This window comes from Myxocyprinus asiaticus, chromosome 48, assembly GCF_019703515.2.
Source record: "Myxocyprinus asiaticus isolate MX2 ecotype Aquarium Trade chromosome 48, UBuf_Myxa_2, whole genome shotgun sequence".
In the NCBI taxonomy this organism is placed as follows: domain Eukaryota; kingdom Metazoa; phylum Chordata; class Actinopteri; order Cypriniformes; family Catostomidae; genus Myxocyprinus; species Myxocyprinus asiaticus.
The window spans coordinates 13,637,187-13,656,857 of NC_059391.1; the positions used below are offsets into that span (position 1 = coordinate 13,637,187).

General features: G+C 39.9%; 1 protein-coding gene across 2 annotated transcripts; it reads left to right on the forward strand.

The window, feature by feature from the left end:
* Positions 1–1,988: 1,988 nt before the first annotated feature.
* LOC127437396 (CCR4-NOT transcription complex subunit 2) lies at positions 1,989–19,661 on the forward strand. Of its 2 annotated transcripts, none has more exons than XM_051692236.1 (15): positions 1,989–2,071; positions 3,179–3,301; positions 3,767–3,839; positions 4,014–4,161; positions 4,249–4,428; positions 7,968–8,044; positions 9,501–9,626; positions 9,815–9,939; positions 10,120–10,240; positions 11,717–11,873; positions 12,012–12,073; positions 12,173–12,222; positions 12,395–12,495; positions 12,629–12,773; positions 18,109–19,661. In XM_051692236.1, the coding sequence occupies exons 2-15, from the start codon at positions 3,191–3,193 to the stop codon at positions 18,193–18,195; spliced, it is 1,563 nt and encodes a 520-aa protein (XP_051548196.1). In that variant the 5' UTR covers positions 1,989–2,071; positions 3,179–3,190; the 3' UTR covers positions 18,196–19,661. The 2 variants fall into 2 exon arrangements, with proteins under 2 accessions (XP_051548196.1, XP_051548197.1); XM_051692237.1 differs by having other exon boundaries at positions 2,045–2,058.
* Positions 19,662–19,671: the final 10 nt, after the last annotated feature.

Here is a 19,671-nt window from a genome sequence, read left to right on the forward strand (position 1 = left end):
TTGCGATACTTAAGACAGCATTTTGCTCCCTGTCTAAACTGTTGATTTATGTAAATGTAACTGTATAAAAGCAACATTGGATGATATTGCATTTCCAGTTATCCTTCACATAATTAAAGCTTTAGCTGTTTAGAAGCCTCAAGTAGTATCTGAAAGGCATGAGTACCACTTCAAACTGGAGGGTACAGACAGAAACTATGCAATCAACTCATTTAAAGGATAATTAATGTATGTGATTTAGCCATTTTGATCACAAACTTTTACAAGAACTATTTAACCAACCACTTATGTGCTGTGCTTAGAGAGTGAAAAGCAAAATTCATAGGTTTATATATTGCAAGAACTGCACAGCCAACATTAGCCTGTCTCAAAACAACACAAATAGTTTTTTTTTTGTTTTTTTCTAACTAAACCTACTTGCTATATGACTGGCTACAATTACAGCTACACTGATTTACTGTTCAAATTTTCTGTAGCTCAGCATTACTACCTGCCCATGTGTACCTTCTTACCCAGCAGATATTAGTAAGTTCCATGTAAGCATTCTTGCTCCTCGGTACAGATTTTCACCTGCATTTCTCTGTAGATGTGAAATATACAATGTAAGTGTTTTCGATCTACATGTTTTGCCTGCCTCATCACATAATAGTGATATTTTGCGATCTCAGCAGAGCACCTGTTCAGGGAACATCCAATAAAGGAATTTGGTCCATTGAATTTAATTTTTCAAGCAGAGTGAATACAGGTGAAGTTGGAAACTTTCTAATAATTTATCAATAGTGTTGATTTAAATATAATGACAAATTGTTTAGCCCTCATATAATACTATTTTAAAGAGCTAAAGATCCCCACTAAACTATACAGAGAAAAAGGAAGAAATCATAAACACATAAAGATCATTTACTCACCCTCATGCCATTCCAGATGTGTATGACTTTCTTTCTTCTGCAGAACACAAATTATTTTTAAAAGAATATTTCAGCTTTGTAGGTCCATACAATGCAAATGAATGGTGACCAAAACTTTGAAACTCAAAAAAACACATAAAGCCAGCTTAAAAGTAATCCATTCGACTCCAGTGATTAAATCCATGTCTTCAAAAGCGATATGACAGTGTGGGTGAGAAACAGATCAATAATAAAGTCCTTTTTTTACTATAAATCTCCACTTTCAATTTCACATTCTTCTTCGTTTGTTTTTTGGCTATTTGCATTCTTCTTGCATATCGCCACCTACTGGGCTGGTCAAAGGTGGAGATTTATAGTAGTAGATGTTCTTCTAAAAATCTTTGTTTGTGTTCTCCTGAAGAAAGAAAGTCATACACATCTGGGATGGATGAGGGTGAGTAAACATTGTAAGAATTTTCATTTTTGGGTGAACTGTTCCTTTAAGTGTCCCATTTACCAGATATCCCGCTTTACCGGTATATTCTCTCTTTGCTCGTTTTGCTGTCAGACTTGGGGTGCACAAGGACCCCCCCCACCCCCCAGCCCCAGCCCCAGCCCCAGCCCCAGCCCCAGCCATGGTATGCACCCTATTATAGATATATCCGCAAATAGAGAATTGATAGATTGCAACTGTTGCATCCTAATATAAAATAATACAAATCTCTCATGTAGTTTTTAGTTTGACAAATGATGAATTCTTGCATAAAGGTCACATCTGGCTGCATAATATGTGAAATATACAATGCATGTTTATGTTTCATATCTATCGGATTCATCAGCAGGACTTGTAACAGAAGAGATTACAAAATATGATTAATACAAAATATGAATATGCTTGGAAAAAATGAAAGAGTGTGCCAATGATGTATTTTACACATATAGTATTTGCATAAAAAGAGTGAATACACAGTAACTGTTTCATCCTATTTAGAATATCATAAAATACATCCTCATGTCCAGTACAGTGTCTAGTATGAAACAGACTTTATCAAGCACAGTTTTCAATCCAGTGTGAATTAAACAGAAGGTCAGGGGGTCAGAGGGTAAAGGCTATTCCCCCAGCATTCTCGACTGGTAGGATACACAGCCATCTTGGATCTGCGAGGAGAGGGTAAATTAATGCGGTTAGTCAAGTCCTTTTCCACAAAAAAAAAAAAAAATACATTACACCACACGCTTTACATCGCATATACGGGGCCAAATGAACAATTGCAGCTTTATGCGTATATCCAAGCATATATGTAGTAGCGGAATGAATGCAGTGACACGTTTGCACGGCTTTAGTGCTTTCTGTTTTTGTTCTAAGGCCAGAGCTAGCCGACTAGCGCTGAGCGCTAACAAAAACACAGAGCCGAAACACAGGCCTAAAACATTTAAACAGACAAATACTTGCATTGTTTAAGCTCAGACAGCTACTATAAAACTAAAACAGTCATAACAATGAAGCTGAAATTGCCAAACGTGTTTTGGTTTGCATTAAGACCCGTGTCTGTGTTGTAAATGGTCATATTTGTAATTAGCAGCTACTCGGCTAACGTGCAAAGCTACCTAGCTAATGTAAATAATAACATTTCGCGACATGCCATTATTTAGTTTACTTATTTCATTCCGAAAGTATGTTCATAACGTGTAGGGCACCGTTTAAATATTTATAATAAGGCTATGTAACAAAATGTGGAATATGTTGAAGTAGCTGGCTAGTAATTGATGTTCCTTCAGGATTTAGCTGGTGTAGTAACCTGCTTTTGTATTTGTTGTCAGCTGTCAGTTTAGAAAGAGATGTTTATTTGTTTTCCAGCCAGATAGCAAATATGTGCTTGTTTTGAATAGATTAATAAATTATATAGTTAATAACGTATCGCTACTGCAGGACGAGGTTTGGCTACGTGTTCTGAAGTAGCATAAGACTTGATTCTAAAACTAACATTAACAAGTTTAACATGTAGATGTAATGGTTTGGGTGTATAGAAATTGGGTTGAAATAATAGTATTTTTACCATTTCATAATGCACTTTAAAGTAGCATATAGCCTTGGCTCTTGTTCTGCAGTGGAAATTCATTATTTATTACAGGTTTTCACAGATGCTGTATGGAAACTGCTTTAGATGTGTGCATGGAAAATGCTGTATAATTTTAAAATAGAACAATGAGTTTATCTGTGGGTGGGTTGGGTGTGTTCATATAAATCTGGATTAAGCTTGGTTTTAATCAACACCTCTCTTTTTGCGTAGGTGACAAACGGAATGTTCAGTGCAACAAGAAAGAAGTTTGTTGAGGGGGTCGAAAGTGACTACCCTGATGAGAGCCTGTACTATGGCCAGCCATCAATGTTCCAGCATCGATCGGAGAAAGACGTAAGAATCATCATTAGTTGATTGCTAAAATTACGTTAATTGCATTCAAAAGAACCTCACAAAATGATACACATCTTATAAATTGCAATGCGTCTCAACATCACATTTGAATTGCGATTGAAACTGCGGGAAATGCACGAGACATTGCGTATCTGCAGGATCAGTTTCATCACAAGAGTCATGTGATTTCATTTTTTTCCTGTATGGTGGTTTCAGTTTACACTTAGACACCCTGCATTTTCATTCATTTAACTGTAAGAAATGATGTTTATGCGCTATATAAAGAATGAAGATAAATGATTGTATAGGCACCGCTGCCAAATTCCGTAGCTGACTAGAGGTGATAGACCAAAACAATGGTTTAGGAGTATGCAAGAATACTACATAAATTGTCTTGTTGATAAATTATATGCAAATCAGAGAAAATGTTGTAATAACGAATGTTCTAATATTTATGAATTCCAGATGCTGCCATCTCCCTCGCCTTCATCGTCAGGTCAATTGTCACAACTTGGTGCGAGTTTGTATGGTCCGCAAAGTGAGTACAAGTCCACGCTGATGTGGTCTGTTTTGTCACTCGTTAAACAAATTGCAAACTAATTCTTAACTGTGTAGAAAAGCATGCATCTTTCATGTATCTTTCTCTATCTGTCTTCATTTTGTGGTTGTTTTCTGCCTAACTTGCACTCCTCCCTTATCATATTCTGTGTAGGTACACTAGGTTTCTCAATAAGGGGCATGAGCAACAACAACCCTCAACTGAACCGGAGTTTAACACAAGGCACTCAGCTACCGAGCCATAGCACCCCAACAACAGGCGTCCCAACAATGTCCCTCCACACGCCACCTTCGCCGAACAGGTACGCAATCTCCTTGCTCGGCTGTAATGGAGAGAGTGACTTCATGCTTCAGTGTGCTAAATCACGGCTCTTGCTGTTGTTCCGCAGGGGCATCCTGCCCATGAACTCCAGGAACATGATGAGCTCGCAGGTAGGGCAGGGCATGGGTATTAGCGGCAGGACCAACAGCATGGGCAGTTCGGGGCTGGGCAGCCCTAATCGAAGCTCCCCTAGCATTATTTGCATGCCCAAGCAACAGCCAGCACGCCAACCGTTCACCATCAACAGGTAAGTGTGTCCACAGGAGAGAGAGCAAATAATTAAAGATAATTTGTAAGATTTGTTTTGTTAACAGTAGGGCTGGATATGGCCAACTACTCTGCAGTGTGCATTGCAGTACATACAGTCTTGTGCAAAAGTTTTAGGCACTTGTATTGTAAGGATGTTTTCAAAAATAATTCCATGAATATTTTTTATCAATTATCTTCATACAAAATGCAGTAAACATAAAAAAACTAAATCAGTATTTTTGTATGACCACCCTATGCCTAAAAAGCACCAGTTCTCCAAGGTAAACTTGCACACAGTTTTTCTTGATTGTTGGCAGACAGGATGTTCCAGATTCTTGAAGAACTTGCCACAGTTCTTCTATCCATTTAGGCTGTCTCAGTTGTCTCTTCATGTAATTCCAGACTGACTCAATGATGTTGAGATCCAGGCTCTGTGTGGGCCATACCATCTGTTGCAGGACTCTTTGTTCTAGTTCTGTTTGCAAAAGGAATGTTTGGAAATCAGAAATTGATATTTCCTATAGACACACTAAAGCAGAAGATGCAACCCAAATTCTGAAAAGGTTGGGACAGTATGGAAAATGCTAATAAAAAGAATAAGGAGTGATTTTTAAATTCTATTCACCTTGTGCCGTATTGAAAGTAGAGGTCTGCAGCCTTTGCCTTGGCATGAAGGGACCTGAGAACCCGGTGGGTTTCGGGCCAGGTTCAGGTCAGTTTTTCCAAGTAGGACTTCTGGTTCGGTTCGGGTTTGTAATTAATGAAAAAATAAACTGGCTACTGAACTTGTTTTGCGCACGTGCTCTTCACTCACAGACACGAGTGAACGGACGAGTTAGGGGACTTTCACACGGAATGTGTTATTATGTGCGTCTGTTCTGTTTTCCCATTGTTTTCTTATGTAAATACATGCTGGACGAATGTCTTTGACTATTGCACCACGTCTCACTGTTTCTTCAGCGTCTCGTGAAGGACCGGCACATTTTAAACAACGTGTCAAGTTAAAAAGAATTTCAAATTTTCAAAAATGCATGTCGAGACACCTGCTCTCCATTTCATTCGTTGCTCTGTGTCTAGATTGTGTTTAGCGCAGGTGTCAAAAAGATTAAACGTTCTAAACAAGATCAGGCTACATAGAGGGAACTGTTGCATTGTTTAACAATATTTCAGATTGTTCTGCACCAAGCAAAATTTCAGCACATAAACGGTAAGGCAGTGTTTTTTTCCCTTCTGCTCTAGTGTACTGAGGGGCTGCTGTGCCTTGTTAAAACTGTGGTTTCAGTACTGTTACAAATGTTGCCTATATGCTTTCATAAAATACAGCCTATTGCAACAGTACTTGCTAGGAGAAGAAATTATAAAGATTGTGAGCGATTTTGGGTGGGGTTCGGGCTTAAAATCTGATGGTATCATTCGGGCCAGGTGGGGTCGAGCCACATGGTCTTGGGTACGGGTCGGGTTTGGGTTTCATTTTGAGGCCTGTGCAGACCTCTTATTGAAAGCACTACAACAACACATTATTTGATGTTTTCCCATGTGAATTTAATTGTTTTTTTAAATATACACCCATTTCAAATCAGATGATTGCAACATGCTCCAAAAAGTTGGAACAGTCAACTGTTTACCACTGTGTAACATCGCCATTTCTTCTAATAACACACCCAAAATTAAGCGTTTGGGCACTGATGACACAAGTTTAAGTTTAGCAAGCAGAATTATCCCTCATTTATCCATTATACAGGTCTTCAGCTGCGCAACGGTATGGAGCCTTCATTGCCATATTTTGCGCTTCATAGTGTGCCACACATTTTCAGTTGGAGACAGGTCAGGACTGCAGGCAGGCCAGTCGAGCACCCACACTCACTGCTTACACAGCCATGCACTTGTATTCCAGGCAGTATGTGGTTTGCCATTGTCCTATTGGAAAATGCAGGGATGTCCCTGGAAAAGACGGCATCTGGACGGCAGTATATGTTGCTCTAAAATTTTTACATATCTTTCTCCATTAAAGGTGCCCTCACATATGTGCAAGTTACCCATGACATGGGCACTGACACACCCCCATTCCATGACAGACACTGGCTTTTGGACCTAATGCTGATAACAGCTTGGATGTTCATTTTCTCTTTGGCCCAGAGAATACGACGGCTGTTTTTTCCAAAAACTATATGAAATGTGAACTCGAAGCACAAAACACAGTTCCACTGTTCTGCTTTCCATCTCAGATGAGACTGAGCTCAGAGAAGTTGGCAGCGCTTCTGGAAAGTGTTTTACTCTGGCTTCTGCTTTTCAATTTATTCTTCTGCCTTAACTTGCATCTGTGGATGCAGCGGCGAATGGTGTTGCCTGATAAAGGTTTACAGAAGTATTCCCGAGCCCATATCATGATATCCATTACAAGCGTAGACTGTTTTTAACACTGTGACGTCTGAGAAATCGGAGATCACGCAAATTCAGAAGTGGTTTTCAAGCAGGACAACACCAAACCACATCCTGCCCGGATTATAAGTGCATGGCTGCGTAAGAAGAGAGTGCCGGTGATGGATTGTCCTGCCTGCCGTCATGACCTGTCTACAATTGAGAATGTGTCGTGCATTATGATTCGCACGACACGGTGACGAAGGCCCCGTACAATTGCACAGCTGAAGACCTGCATAATGGATGAGTGGGGGAAAATTCTGCTTGCTAAACTCAACAAATTTCTTCAGTGCTTAAATGTTAAATGGTAAGCACAGTGGTAAAACTTTTTTGGAAAGTGTTGCAATCATCTGATTTGAAATGAGTGTATATTTAAAAAAACAAGTCTTTTCAATATAGCACAGGGTGAATAGAAATTAAAAATCACTCCTTTTTATTTTTATTTGCATTTTCCATACTGTCTCAACTTTTTCAAAATTGGGGATGTTTAAATTAACCATCTGTTATCTAATGTGCCGAAGACTTTTGCACAGTACTGAATGTCACGGTTCAATACGTTGTGATGCATCACAATATCGTAATTGGATTATGAGTGAAACTGGGGCAAATGCGCAATAGAGACCCAGCATGTCCGTGTGAGAGAGTGAAATCTGCAGGATCAGTTTAGATCTCTCTTGCTCGAATAGCTTCAACTTTGTCCAGTTTGGCACCTCATAGAAGCAGCAAGAACCTCAGTTTTTGAGCGCAAATGCCCAAAAAGTTTGCTTGCTTAGATAATCTGCTTGTGTGGATGCACACATAAACTAGAAAGTGTTGATACAAGGATCTAAAGTATTGATACATTATTGTGAGAAAAATAATCGCACTATAATTTTGGCACAGCCCTATTGAACCTTACTTCATCAATTATGGTTAAATGGCGCACATGGCTTGTGTTAGAATCTTCTGTCTCAATTTATTATTACTGAAATCAAGGCTGGTATATGTGTTTAAAAAAAGTGGCTTCTCCTAATCTTAAATACATAAAATGTATTTTAATTAACTTTCACCTTAGGCCAAGATAAGGCCGATTAAGACTGACCTTAACAAAGGGGTCAAATCCTCTATGTGTCGTTGTAGTATGTCAGGATTTGGAATGGGCCGGAGCCAGGGGTTTGGAATGAACTCCTTATCCAATAACATCTTCAACGGAACAGGTGAGTTTATTGTGAAGTATGCTCTGTGAAAGGCTCTCTGTCTGTTATGGCACAAAGAGATTTATTTACAGTGGCCCCAAAACCTATTTGGACACTTAAAGGAATCGTTTGCCCAAAAATGAAAATTCTCTCATTTACTCACCCTCATGCCATCCCTGATATGTAGGACTGACTTTCTTCTGCTGAACACAGTTAAAGATTTTTAGATGAATATTTCAGCTCTGTAGGTCCATACAATGGAAGTTAAAACTGACCAAAACGCACATAAAGGTAGCAACAACAACAAAAAAAAGAAAAAATTCTAATAATAATCCATAAAACTCCAGTGGTTTAGTCCATGTCTTCTGAAATGATCCGATTAGTTTTTGTTGAGAACATACCAAAATATAACTCCCTTTTCAATTTAAATTTTGACATCTGCCATCTAGGCGTGATCATGATTTCAAGCTCAATTTCTAATCCTAGTGCTTGAAGCATTTGCAGAGTGCTAGATGGTGCTAGGAAGTGTAATTGAGTTGAAATCATGATTGCCAAGGAGACTGCAGCATGCTGTCAAGATTTATAGTGAAAAAGGAGTTATATTGTGGTCTGTTCTCACCCAAAACCAATTAGATCGCTTCAGAAAACATGGATTAAACCACTGGAGTCATATGGATTACTTCTATGCTGCCTTTGTGTGCTTTTTGGAACTTCAGAGTTCTGGTCACCATTAACTTGCATTGTATGGACCTACAGAGCTGAGATATTCTTCTAAAAATCTTTGTTTGAGTTCTGCAGAAGAAAAAGTCATACACTTTACTATATGGGATGACCTAAGGGTGAGTAAATTATGAGAGAATTCAAATTTTTGGGTGAACTATCCCTTTAAGTCACACTTGTATGACTTATGAATGTATGAATGTCTTTGCATTGTGTAACAATATACTAAACCAAGTGGCATTTATTTTAAAGAAAGATTGTACAAACACACTTTCCAAGCAGAGCATTTAACAAAGAAAGTTTTTTTAGGTTTCAAATGATAATAAATAAAAATTTTCAAAATTAAGGCCAAGTGTTTGGACACCTTATGGTGGACAAATGTTAGTGGATCATTTAATAAATTACTAGTACACCTGTGGTTACTCTGCTAGGCCATCTGTGTGAGCTTGAGGGAACCAACTTCATAAATCTACAAAAAACAAAAAAGAGAATTTGAAGATAGTTGAATGAAGTTAGTTAGTTTGAAAAAAGGTCTAGAAAAGGTCTAGCATCATTTGTTTTTATATGCCTCTTGGTGTCATATTTCATATGTAATGCAATGATATTCAAAAATTTTAAGTGTGACTTATGTGTCCACCGTATTAAGTGATGACAAAGAGAGACAGGAAAATTGCCTTAATTGTGTTTTGAAGGAGAGAAATCTCCCTAAAGAGTCTATTCTTGTCTTTAATTCTTTCTGCTTTTATCTGTGTGGCAGATGGGAGTGAAAATGTGACAGGAATAGACCTTTCAGAATTCCCAGCACTTGCAGACAGAAGTCGGAGGGAGGGAAATGGCAACCCAACACCATTGCATAATCCGCTGGCTGGAAGGGCACCCTATGGTAAGAGTTCATTTTACACCATCCCATTACTTGGCTGAAACAGACACCCTCTTAGTATTTATGACTAAGCACACCTCTCTTTGAATGTATGACATGTCATCCATGCATGATAAGGTCAGTGTTTTTTTATTTTTTTTATTTAATCCCAATAACCATCAGACCTTTTGTTAAAATGTAACTTTCTGTAGTTGGGATGGTCACGAAGCCATCGAATGAACAGTCGCAGGACTTCTCCATTCACAACGAAGACTTCCCAGCACTGCCCGGCCCCAACTACAAGGACCCAACATTGAGCACGGATGAAAGCAAATCAGTCAGTATTGCCTGAATTTGATCTTTCATAAGCTACAGGGAGAGAATGCATAAATAACATGTGTGATTGTTTTTCAGTATGGGTAAGGATGCTCTCCTATTAAAATTTAAGTGATAGCGTGCTCTGATGTGAATGCCGTGAGGATTGCTTGATCTTAACAACTTTGTTTTGTGTCAACAGAGCTTGAACTCATCAGGCAAGGGCAGCTCAAGTGCAGATGGACCCAAGTTCCCTGGCGACAAGACATCATCAGCACAGAATAATAATCAGCAAAAGAAAGGGATTCAGGTGTTGCCTGATGGTGAGGCTCTATTGCTACATGCACTACTGAATGTCAAGCATCTCTCAATGCATGATATCTTGAAGAATCTAATTTTCCTTGGTCTTTTGAGAGAAGAGCTTGATGTATTATGAGGACATACTGTAACTTTCAGAACTCATCCTTCCTCCCCAGTCCAAAAAGAGCATGTATATGCAAATATAACTTGTTCTACAAATGAATGACCGTCCACGTGTACACGTCAGTAGCTGTTTCCATCAATGTTTTTATGCGCATTTTGGGATATCACATAAAAATTGCTGGATGGAAACACCAAGATGCGAATAAATCTCCAAAAATGCACATACAAAATGTATACGCTCGCTTGAGGTGGATACATTTTTTTATTCAATAAGAAATGCACATAAACTATGATGGAAACATATTTACTGAATAAACTCCTACTGAATTTAAGAATGAGAAAAGATGCTCATCAAAAAGGTCATGTGACTGAATAACTCATTCATTACTGGACTAACCAGCGGGTCAATCATCACATCCAAAATGTTGCTCCGGTCATCCTGAAATAACAATGTCTAGAAAATCCAAAGCCGACAATGAGTTTGCAGAGCAAATAAATCAAAAACAAACTTGAACTGCACGGAAAAGGTTTATTGACACTTTTGAAAAATATTTGATAGATCTGCTTGGTATAGTCATAAGAATGAATGATATATAGTGCTCAGAAGTGTGACGCGCTGTCGCTCCCAAACATGAGACAGATTTCTTTACAGTGTTTTGTCTGCCAGTATTTTATTTTATTTTTTATTGTTATTTTTATGTAAATTTCTTTTTTTTTTATCCCCAATTTGGAATGCCCAATTCCCACTACTTAGTAGGTCCTCGTGGTGACGCGGTTACTCACCTCAGTCCAGGTGGCGGAGGACAAGTCTCAGTCGCCTCCGCTTCTGAGACTGTCAATCCGCACATCTTATCACGTGGCACGCTGTGCATGACACCGCGGAGACTCCCAGCACCTGGAGGCTCATGCTACTCTCCGCAATCCACGCACAACTTACCATGCACCCCATAGAGAGCGAGAACCACTAATTGCGACCACAAGGAGGTTACTCCATGTGACTCTACCCTCCCTAGCAATTGGGCCAATTTGGTTGCTTAGGAGACCTGGCTGGAGTCACTCGGCACGCCCTGGATTTGAACTCGTGACTCCAGTGGTGGTAGTCAGCATCAATACTCGCTGAGCTACCCATGCCCCCCCGCCAGTATTTTATTAATAAAACACTCACAGTGACCATTTCATCCTCATCCACATTGTTTTTGCGATAATATGGTTTTTCGCATAGATTAAATTCGCAACTTGGATAGAAACATAGCTACTGACACCTATTGTAAAAACATGCTTGCGTTTTGAATTATGGTGGACACTGGTCCAGAAGGAATTCATTGTGCCATTATTTTCTGTATAACCAATTAATTTAGCATATTCTTCTGTTATAGGCAAGGTAACAAACATTCCCTCAGGAATGGTGACGGATCAGTTTGGAATGATCGGACTCCTGACATTCATACGGGCAGCTGAGACAGACCCTGGGATGGTTCACCTAGCTTTAGGAAGTGACCTAACAACACTAGGGCTCAACCTAAATTCTCCAGAGTAAGATGTTTTCTATTCTTGTCAGATTTGTGCGTTCCTTAGGTTCTTTACAGTGCTTTTTTTTTTTTTTGTCCGTACTTTCATTTCTCCATACTGGCTCCATACATGACTTTATTTGTGCTAATTCTTCTTTCATAGAAATCTGTATCCTAAGTTTGCATCTCCCTGGGCTTCAGCTCCATGTCGACCACAAGACATTGGTAAGAGTTGATTCTCTTGGAATCTAACTAAAGTTGAGATGACAGCTATTTTTGGTAATTTATGTACTGCTTTCTTTACATGTAATGCTTTCATTTCAGACTTCCATGTTCCTTCAGAGTACTTAACCAACATTCACATAAGGGACAAGGTGAGGCCTAAAGATACACTTAGATAACCACTCTTTATGCTCTTGAGTCATTCTGATCCAATTATAAACTAGATGGGTGTCAATCTCAGAACATTCCTTGTCCAGTGTAAATACAAAAGCATTGAAATCATTTTGGTAGATCCAGCTAACCTCACAAATGTCCTCTTTACAGCTGGCTGCAATAAAACTAGGAAGATATGGAGAAGACCTGCTGTTCTACCTCTACTACATGAACGGAGGAGACCTCTTACAACTGCTTGCTGCCGTGGAGCTGTGCGTACTGTTAAACGACTAAACTGACTGAATAATTATATGCTAGAACTTGTGTTTATCTTTCTGACTGACATTTGTGGGTGACATAGAGGTTGAAATGGAACATTTATAGATGGGGTTGTCTGTATTCCAGCTTCAACCGGGACTGGCGGTACCATAAAGAAGAAAGGGTTTGGATCACAAGAGCACCTGGCATGGAGCCAACGCTAAAGACGAACACCTACGAGAGAGGAACTTACTACTTCTTTGATTGTCATAACTGGAGGAAGGTTGCTAAGGTAAAGCCACTGAATTGGGTGTCCTCATCCATAACCTTCTTGAGTGCCTGCAAATTTGTAAGAGAATAACCGTTGAACCTAGCAACATCTGTTTTGTGCATGTTTTGGGGGGAAACATCTAAGTGGCAAACACAAAGATATTGTATTGAACAGGGCTCGTCCCCAAAAGCATTGCACGCTTAAGTTGATCGTAGAGACCATTGGCGCCAATGGTTTCTACGATCTACTTAGGCTTACGATGCTTTTGGGAAATGTAGCCCTGGTGGTTTGTTAATGTGGCTTTTTATTAGGTGGTGTCAATATCTAAAGAGCAGAATAAGTAGTAGCACCTTGTCAGTAATGTTGGTGGACCAATAAGAGTTCTTTAATGGCCAGTACTGATTAAGTTGAAGCACGAACCCGGTCCATACCTGAGACCGTGTGACCCAACTTGACTGATACCTTCAAATTTTAAGCCTGAACCCAAAATCGCTCACTCTCATAAAAATGTATTCTCCAAGCAAGTAGGTTGCAGCATCCTGTATTTTGTTTCGTAGGAAACATTCATGACAGTATTGTAACAGAAAACATACACAATTTTAATAAGGCCCTTCAGCACAACAGAATAAAAGAGAAAAACATTGGCTTACCGTTTATCAAGTGCAGAAACTTTGTTCAGTGAAAAATTATCTGGAATCATGTGTAACAGTCACATGGAGTCCTATTTGCAACCTGAACTTCTTGAGAATGTTGAATATTTGTGGCACCAGATGCATTTTATAAAAAGTGAAGTTCTTTTTACATCAATCTACACTCTATACCCCCAGCAACAAACAGATTTTTGATAACTTTGCAAATTTATTAAATAGAAAAAACTGAAATATCACATTGACATAAGTATTCAGACCCTTTGCTATGACACTTGAAATTTAGCTCAGGTGCATCCTATTTCTCTGGATCATCTTTGAGATGTTTCTACACTTCGATTGGAGTCCACTGTGGAAAATTCAATTGATTGGACATGATTTGGAAGGGCACACACCTGTCTATATTACGTCTCACAGCTGAAAATGAATATCAGAGCAAAATCTAAGCCATGAGGTCAAAGGAACTGCCTACAGAGCTCAGAGACAGGATTGTGTCGAGGCACAGATCTGGGGAAGGCTACAGAAAAATTTCAGCTGCATTGAAGGTTCCCAAGAGCACAGTGGCCTCCATAATTCTTAAATGGAAGAAGTTTGGAACAACCAGGACTCTTCCTAGAGCTGGCCGCCCGGCCAAACTGAGCAATCGGGGGAGAAGGGCCTTGGTAAGAGAGGTGACCAAGATCACGATGGTCACACTGGTTGAGCTCCAGAGATCATTTCTTTCAAGTTCTTTTTAACTTGATACTGTCAGCGGCCTATGCGAGATGCAGAGAAAAAACACAAGTGCAAAGTGGTCAAAAACGTCTGGCCAACGTGTGTTTACATAGAAAACACATTCTGTGGGAACAACCCTTAACTCTGCTCATGCGCATCATTATTCATTAAAACAAACCCGAACCTGAAGTTGTGCTTGGAAAAACTGACTCGAAACCCAACGGTCGGTCAAGTCCTGTCTTGCTCGGGTTGTGAAGCAGAGCTCTATAGCAAATGAGATTTACCGGTACACAAATTGTTAAAAGAAAGGTGTTTATCAGCCAAGCAGACACAGTTATTGGCAGGCCCATGCAGAATTGCAGCCTCTGTCCTTCACTAAATTTGTACACATTTCCCACCCCTTGCATGTTTGTTGACTAAATATTTTGGCTAATTTGGGTATGCTTTCAGCAACCAATAAGAGTGTAGTACTAACAGCTCCAACACATTTAGTATATTTAAATCCATTCTGCAGAATTTCCCTCAAAATCAGCACAGAAAATGATCCCAAAATGGACAAATATCAGACTTTAAATTGGCTAGGCAATTTTATCAGTCCATCACTACTCAAAAATATTGGAATATTACTTTTAATTGACCAAGCAGGTACAGTAAACAGTTGATACAATAACTATATAGACTATATACACTCACCGTCCACTTTATTAGGAACGCCTGTACACCTACTATTTCATGCGATTATCTAATTGCCAATCTTGTGGTAGCAGTGCAATGCTTAAAAATCATGCAGATATGGGTGAGGAGCTTCAGTTAATGTTCACATTAACCATCAGAATTGGAAAAGAATGTGATCTCAGTGATTTCTACCATGGCATGATTGTTGCTGCCTGACGGGCTGGTTTGAGTATTTCTGTAACTGCTGATTTCCTGGGATTTTCACGCACAACAGTCTCTAAAGTTTACTCAGAATGGTGCCAAAAACAAAAAACATCCAGTGAGTGGCAGTTCTGTGGACGGAACGTTGACAACTGCCATGGTGTCCTGAGTTGTCTCTCCACTAACAGCAGGACGATGTCTCAGCACACCGTCTATGATCTTGAACCATGGAAAGTTCTTCCTTTGGGCACCACTTTGTCCATTGTGCATCTTTACGGATTTGTAATGTGTCCGCAATTTCTTTTGCTGAGATGAAGGTGCGTGATGTCACAGATGTCGGCACCCAGAGATGTACAAAGTTAGTGATAAACATTCACTTTTATTAAATGATATCAATCAATGAGTCAAAGTTCCTACATTACAAGATATTAAAACTTGTTTAACAAACATTTGCAGAGACTGGTGTACAAAACACAGTAAATTAAACTCTCTTTTGATTATTGTACACCAGTAGCACAAATGCTAGTGTAGCAGCACTGTTTATTAGTTGGGTTGCTAGGATAAAGTCAAACCCCTGTTATGCTAACGGGAGTGTTGCACTTTTGGTTGTTTAAACATCATATTCCAAGCATCTGGAAATGGAGTTTGGAGAATTCAAGTAGGAATATCCCACATCCGCCTGGAATGAAACGCAGCACGAGTGTCTCGCTAAACTCTGCCTTTGACTTAGACCATGCCTCAATCCCCAGGTGGCCTTCTTTGACCCAAGGGTAATCGGCCCTTGGCCCCGAATAAGCCCCGAGGAGGCACGATTGAGCCCCAGAAGTGACAGTGGGAATGCGGCTACTGAGATCACATTTTTTCCCCATTCTGATGGTTGATGTGAACATTTAATTGAAGCTCCTGACCTGTATCTGTTGCTACCACATGAATAAGTACAGTGTATTCAGACCCCTTAAATTTTTTCACATTTTGTTATGTTGCAGCCTTATGCTAAAATGCTTTAAAATATATTTTTTTCACATCAATCTACACTCTATACCCCATAATGACAGCAACAAACAGATTTTTGATAACTTTGCAAATTTATTAAATAGAAAAAACTGAAATATCACATTGACATAAGTATTCAGACCCTTTGCTATGACACTTGAAATTTAGCTCAGGTGCATCCCATTTCTCTGGATCATCTTTGAGATGTTTCTACACTTTGACTGGAGTCCACTGTGGAAAATTCAATTGATTGGACATGATTTGGAAGGGCACACACCTGTCTATATAACGTCTCACAGCTGAAAATTATTATCAGAGCAAAATCTAAGCCATGAGGTCAAAGGAACTGCCTACAGAGCTCAGAGACAGGATTGTGTTGAGGCACAGATCTGGGGATGGCTACAAAAAAATTTCAGCTGCATTGAAGGTTCCCAAGAGCACAGTGGCCTCCATAATTCTTAAATGGAAGAAGTTTGGAACAACCAGGACTCTTCCTAGAGCTGGCCGCCCGGCCAAACTGAGCAATCGGGGGAGAAGGGCCTTGGTAAGAGAGGTAACCAAGATCCCTATGGTCACTCTGGTTGAGCTCCAGAGATCATGTGTGGAGATGGGAGAAACTTGCAGAAGGACAACCATCACTGCAACACTCCACCGATCTGGGCTTTATGGCAGAGTGGCCAGACGGAAGCCTCTCCTCAGTGCAAGACACCGTTTGGATTTTGCAAAAAAGCACCTAAAAGACTCTCAGACTGTGAGAAACAAGATTCTCTGGTCTGATGAAATGAAGATTGAACTGTTTAGCCTCAGTTTCAAGCATCGTGTCTGGAGGAAACAAGTCACTGCTCATCACCTGCGCAATACCATCCCAGCGGTGAAGTATGGTGGTGTTAGCATCAAGCTTTGGGGTTGTTTTTCAGCGGCAGGGACTGGGGGACTGGTCAGTGTTGAAGAAAAGCTGAATGCAAAATACAGAGATATCCTTAATGAAAACCTGGTCCAGAGTGCTCAGGACCTCAAAGGTTCACCTTCCAACAGGACAATGACCTTAAGCACACAGACAAGACAACGCAAGAGTGGCTTAGAGGGGCCTGGGTAGCTCAGCGAGTATTGACGCTGACTACCACCCCTGAAGTCACAAGTTCGAATCCAGGGCGTACTGAGTGACTCCAGCCAGGTCTCCTAAGCAACCAAATTGGCCCAGCTGCTATGGAGGGTAGAGTCACATGGGGTAACCTCCTCGTAGTCGCGATTAGGGGTTCTTGCTCTCAGTGGGGCGCGTGGTAAGTTGTGCGTGGATCGCGGAGAGTAGTATGAGTCTCCACATGCTGCGAGTCTCCACGGTGTCATGCACAGCGAGCAATCTGATAATATGTGCGGTTTGACTGTCTTAGAAGTGGAGGCAACCACCCGGATTGAGGCGAGTAACCACGCCACCATGAGGACCTACTAATTAGTGGGAATTGGGCATTCCAAATTGGGAGAAAAAGGGGATAAAATTTACAAAAATAAAGAGTGGCTTAGAGACAACTCTGTGAATGTCCTTGAGTGGCCCAGCCAGAGCCTTGACTAGAACCCAATTGAACATCTTTGGAGAGACCTGAAAATGGCTGTCCACCAATGGTCCCCATCCAACCTGACAGAGCTTGAGAGGATTTGCAGAGAAGAATGGCCCAAAGAAAATCCCCAAATCCAGGTGTGCAATGCTTGTCGCATCATACCTAAAAAGACTTGAGGCTGTAATCACTGCCAAAGGTGCTTTAACTAAGCACTGAGTTACGGGTCTGAATACTGATGTCAATGTGATATTTCAGTTTTTTCTTTTTAATAAATTTGCAAAGTTATCAAAAATCTGTTTTTTACTTTGTCGTTATGGGGTATGGAGTGTAGATTGATGTGAAAAAAAAATATATTTTAAAGCATTTTAGCATAAAACTGCAACATAACAAAATGTGAAAAAACGAAGGGGTCTGAATGCTTTCTGAATGCACTGTAGGTGTACAGGTGTTCCTTATAAAGTGGTCGTTGAGTGTATATCAGTCAGTATACACACTGTGCATTCAAGTGAAGCTTTACATGTCTATGCTTGTTGGTGGCCATTATGTATGAGCTTTCCTGTCATTTCTTAGGAGTTTCACCTTGAATACGACAAACTAGAGGAGCGGCCTCACGTTCCAACCACCTTTAACTACAATCCGGCCCAGCAGGCCTTCTGAAGCCGAGTCCCTCAGCACCCGTGAGCTCTAGGAGCAATCGGCAGAGACAGCCAGCCGACCACAGAACTGGTGGGGGGGTGGGGGAGGGTAGGGGTCTCCACCTTGAAAACTGGGGGGAGGGGCCCTGCCGTACAAATTATGTGCTGCCCAAAACAAAACTTCTTTATATTTTCATTCTGTTTTTAATTCCCCTCTTACGTTTCCCCCCCCCTCCATTTCATTTTGAGCAGGGTCAATATTTTGTTTACTCCTCTGATGGAAAAGCCCCTTTTGGTGTTTGCCTGGAGTCTTTGCAGTTGCAGTACAGCACACACAAACACTCATTGGTATACAAAGCAGTTTGCGCTTTGTTTTCTGAAGCGTGCTGTGATGCGAAACAGGACAGACACAAAGACAAATCCAATACATGTGAATACACAAGGGCAAAAGAAATGCAATGTTCATTGTTGCACTATTTAGTAATAAAAGAACACAAAAATTGTTTTCTGCTTTTTTTTTTATCTGGGAAAATGCTCTACTCCTCGTCATTGTCTTGACGGATACACATCCTGTCATTTACATCATGGAGGTTCTGCTTTCGTTTTTGTTTTTTATTTCTTTAGTTTGGCTTTCCCCCAAAACATTCCGTTGATCCATCACCTGCGTTCCTCATCGAGGTGATTTCTGCTTAGCTTCAATACGAATACAAATCAGACTGTTTTCAGCGAGATGGGAACAACCTGCGGACCAGGCGGTTGTGAGATTACAGAGAAACATTGTTGCAGAATGAATACAAACCCTTTTCAGTCTTTGTTACGATTTTGTAATAAACGTGTACATTTTTTTAATTTTTTGACATCACATGAATAAAGATATGTATGAATGTGTATATATATCTATATAGATAGATAGATAGATGTATGTATCTATATATATCTATATAGCTAGATAGATGTATCTATAAATATCTATATAGATAGATGTATCTATATATATAGATAGATAGATAGATGTATCTATATATATATATATATATATATATATATAGATGTATCTATATATATCTATATATAATGACATCTATTTTGGAAGAAGTAACTATGCTTGACCTCATTTTTAGGAGGTGAACAGAAATGGCATTATGTGGTAGAAGCAAAAACACAAAAGACAAAAAAAAATAAAATAAAAACAATTAGTGAACAGTATGTTGAGCTGCCAGACAGAGAATCACATTTGTTACCCTGTGCACTTAGACCAATTCAACTAAATGAATAAAGGTGACACGGAAGGCCTGACTTTCACGAACCAAGGACCACTGTATTCCGAAAACAAAGAGGGTGGAGACATTTCAGCTGCAGCTATTTGAATAGAAGCATTTCATAGGAAAGGGAAAACCCGACAGTACAAAAACAGACCAATCTTGTATTTTCTGACCACCTTTAAAGCTCCCTTTCTTTGTAATAAAGCAGAACACCTTTCCTGAACCAGTGTTTTGAC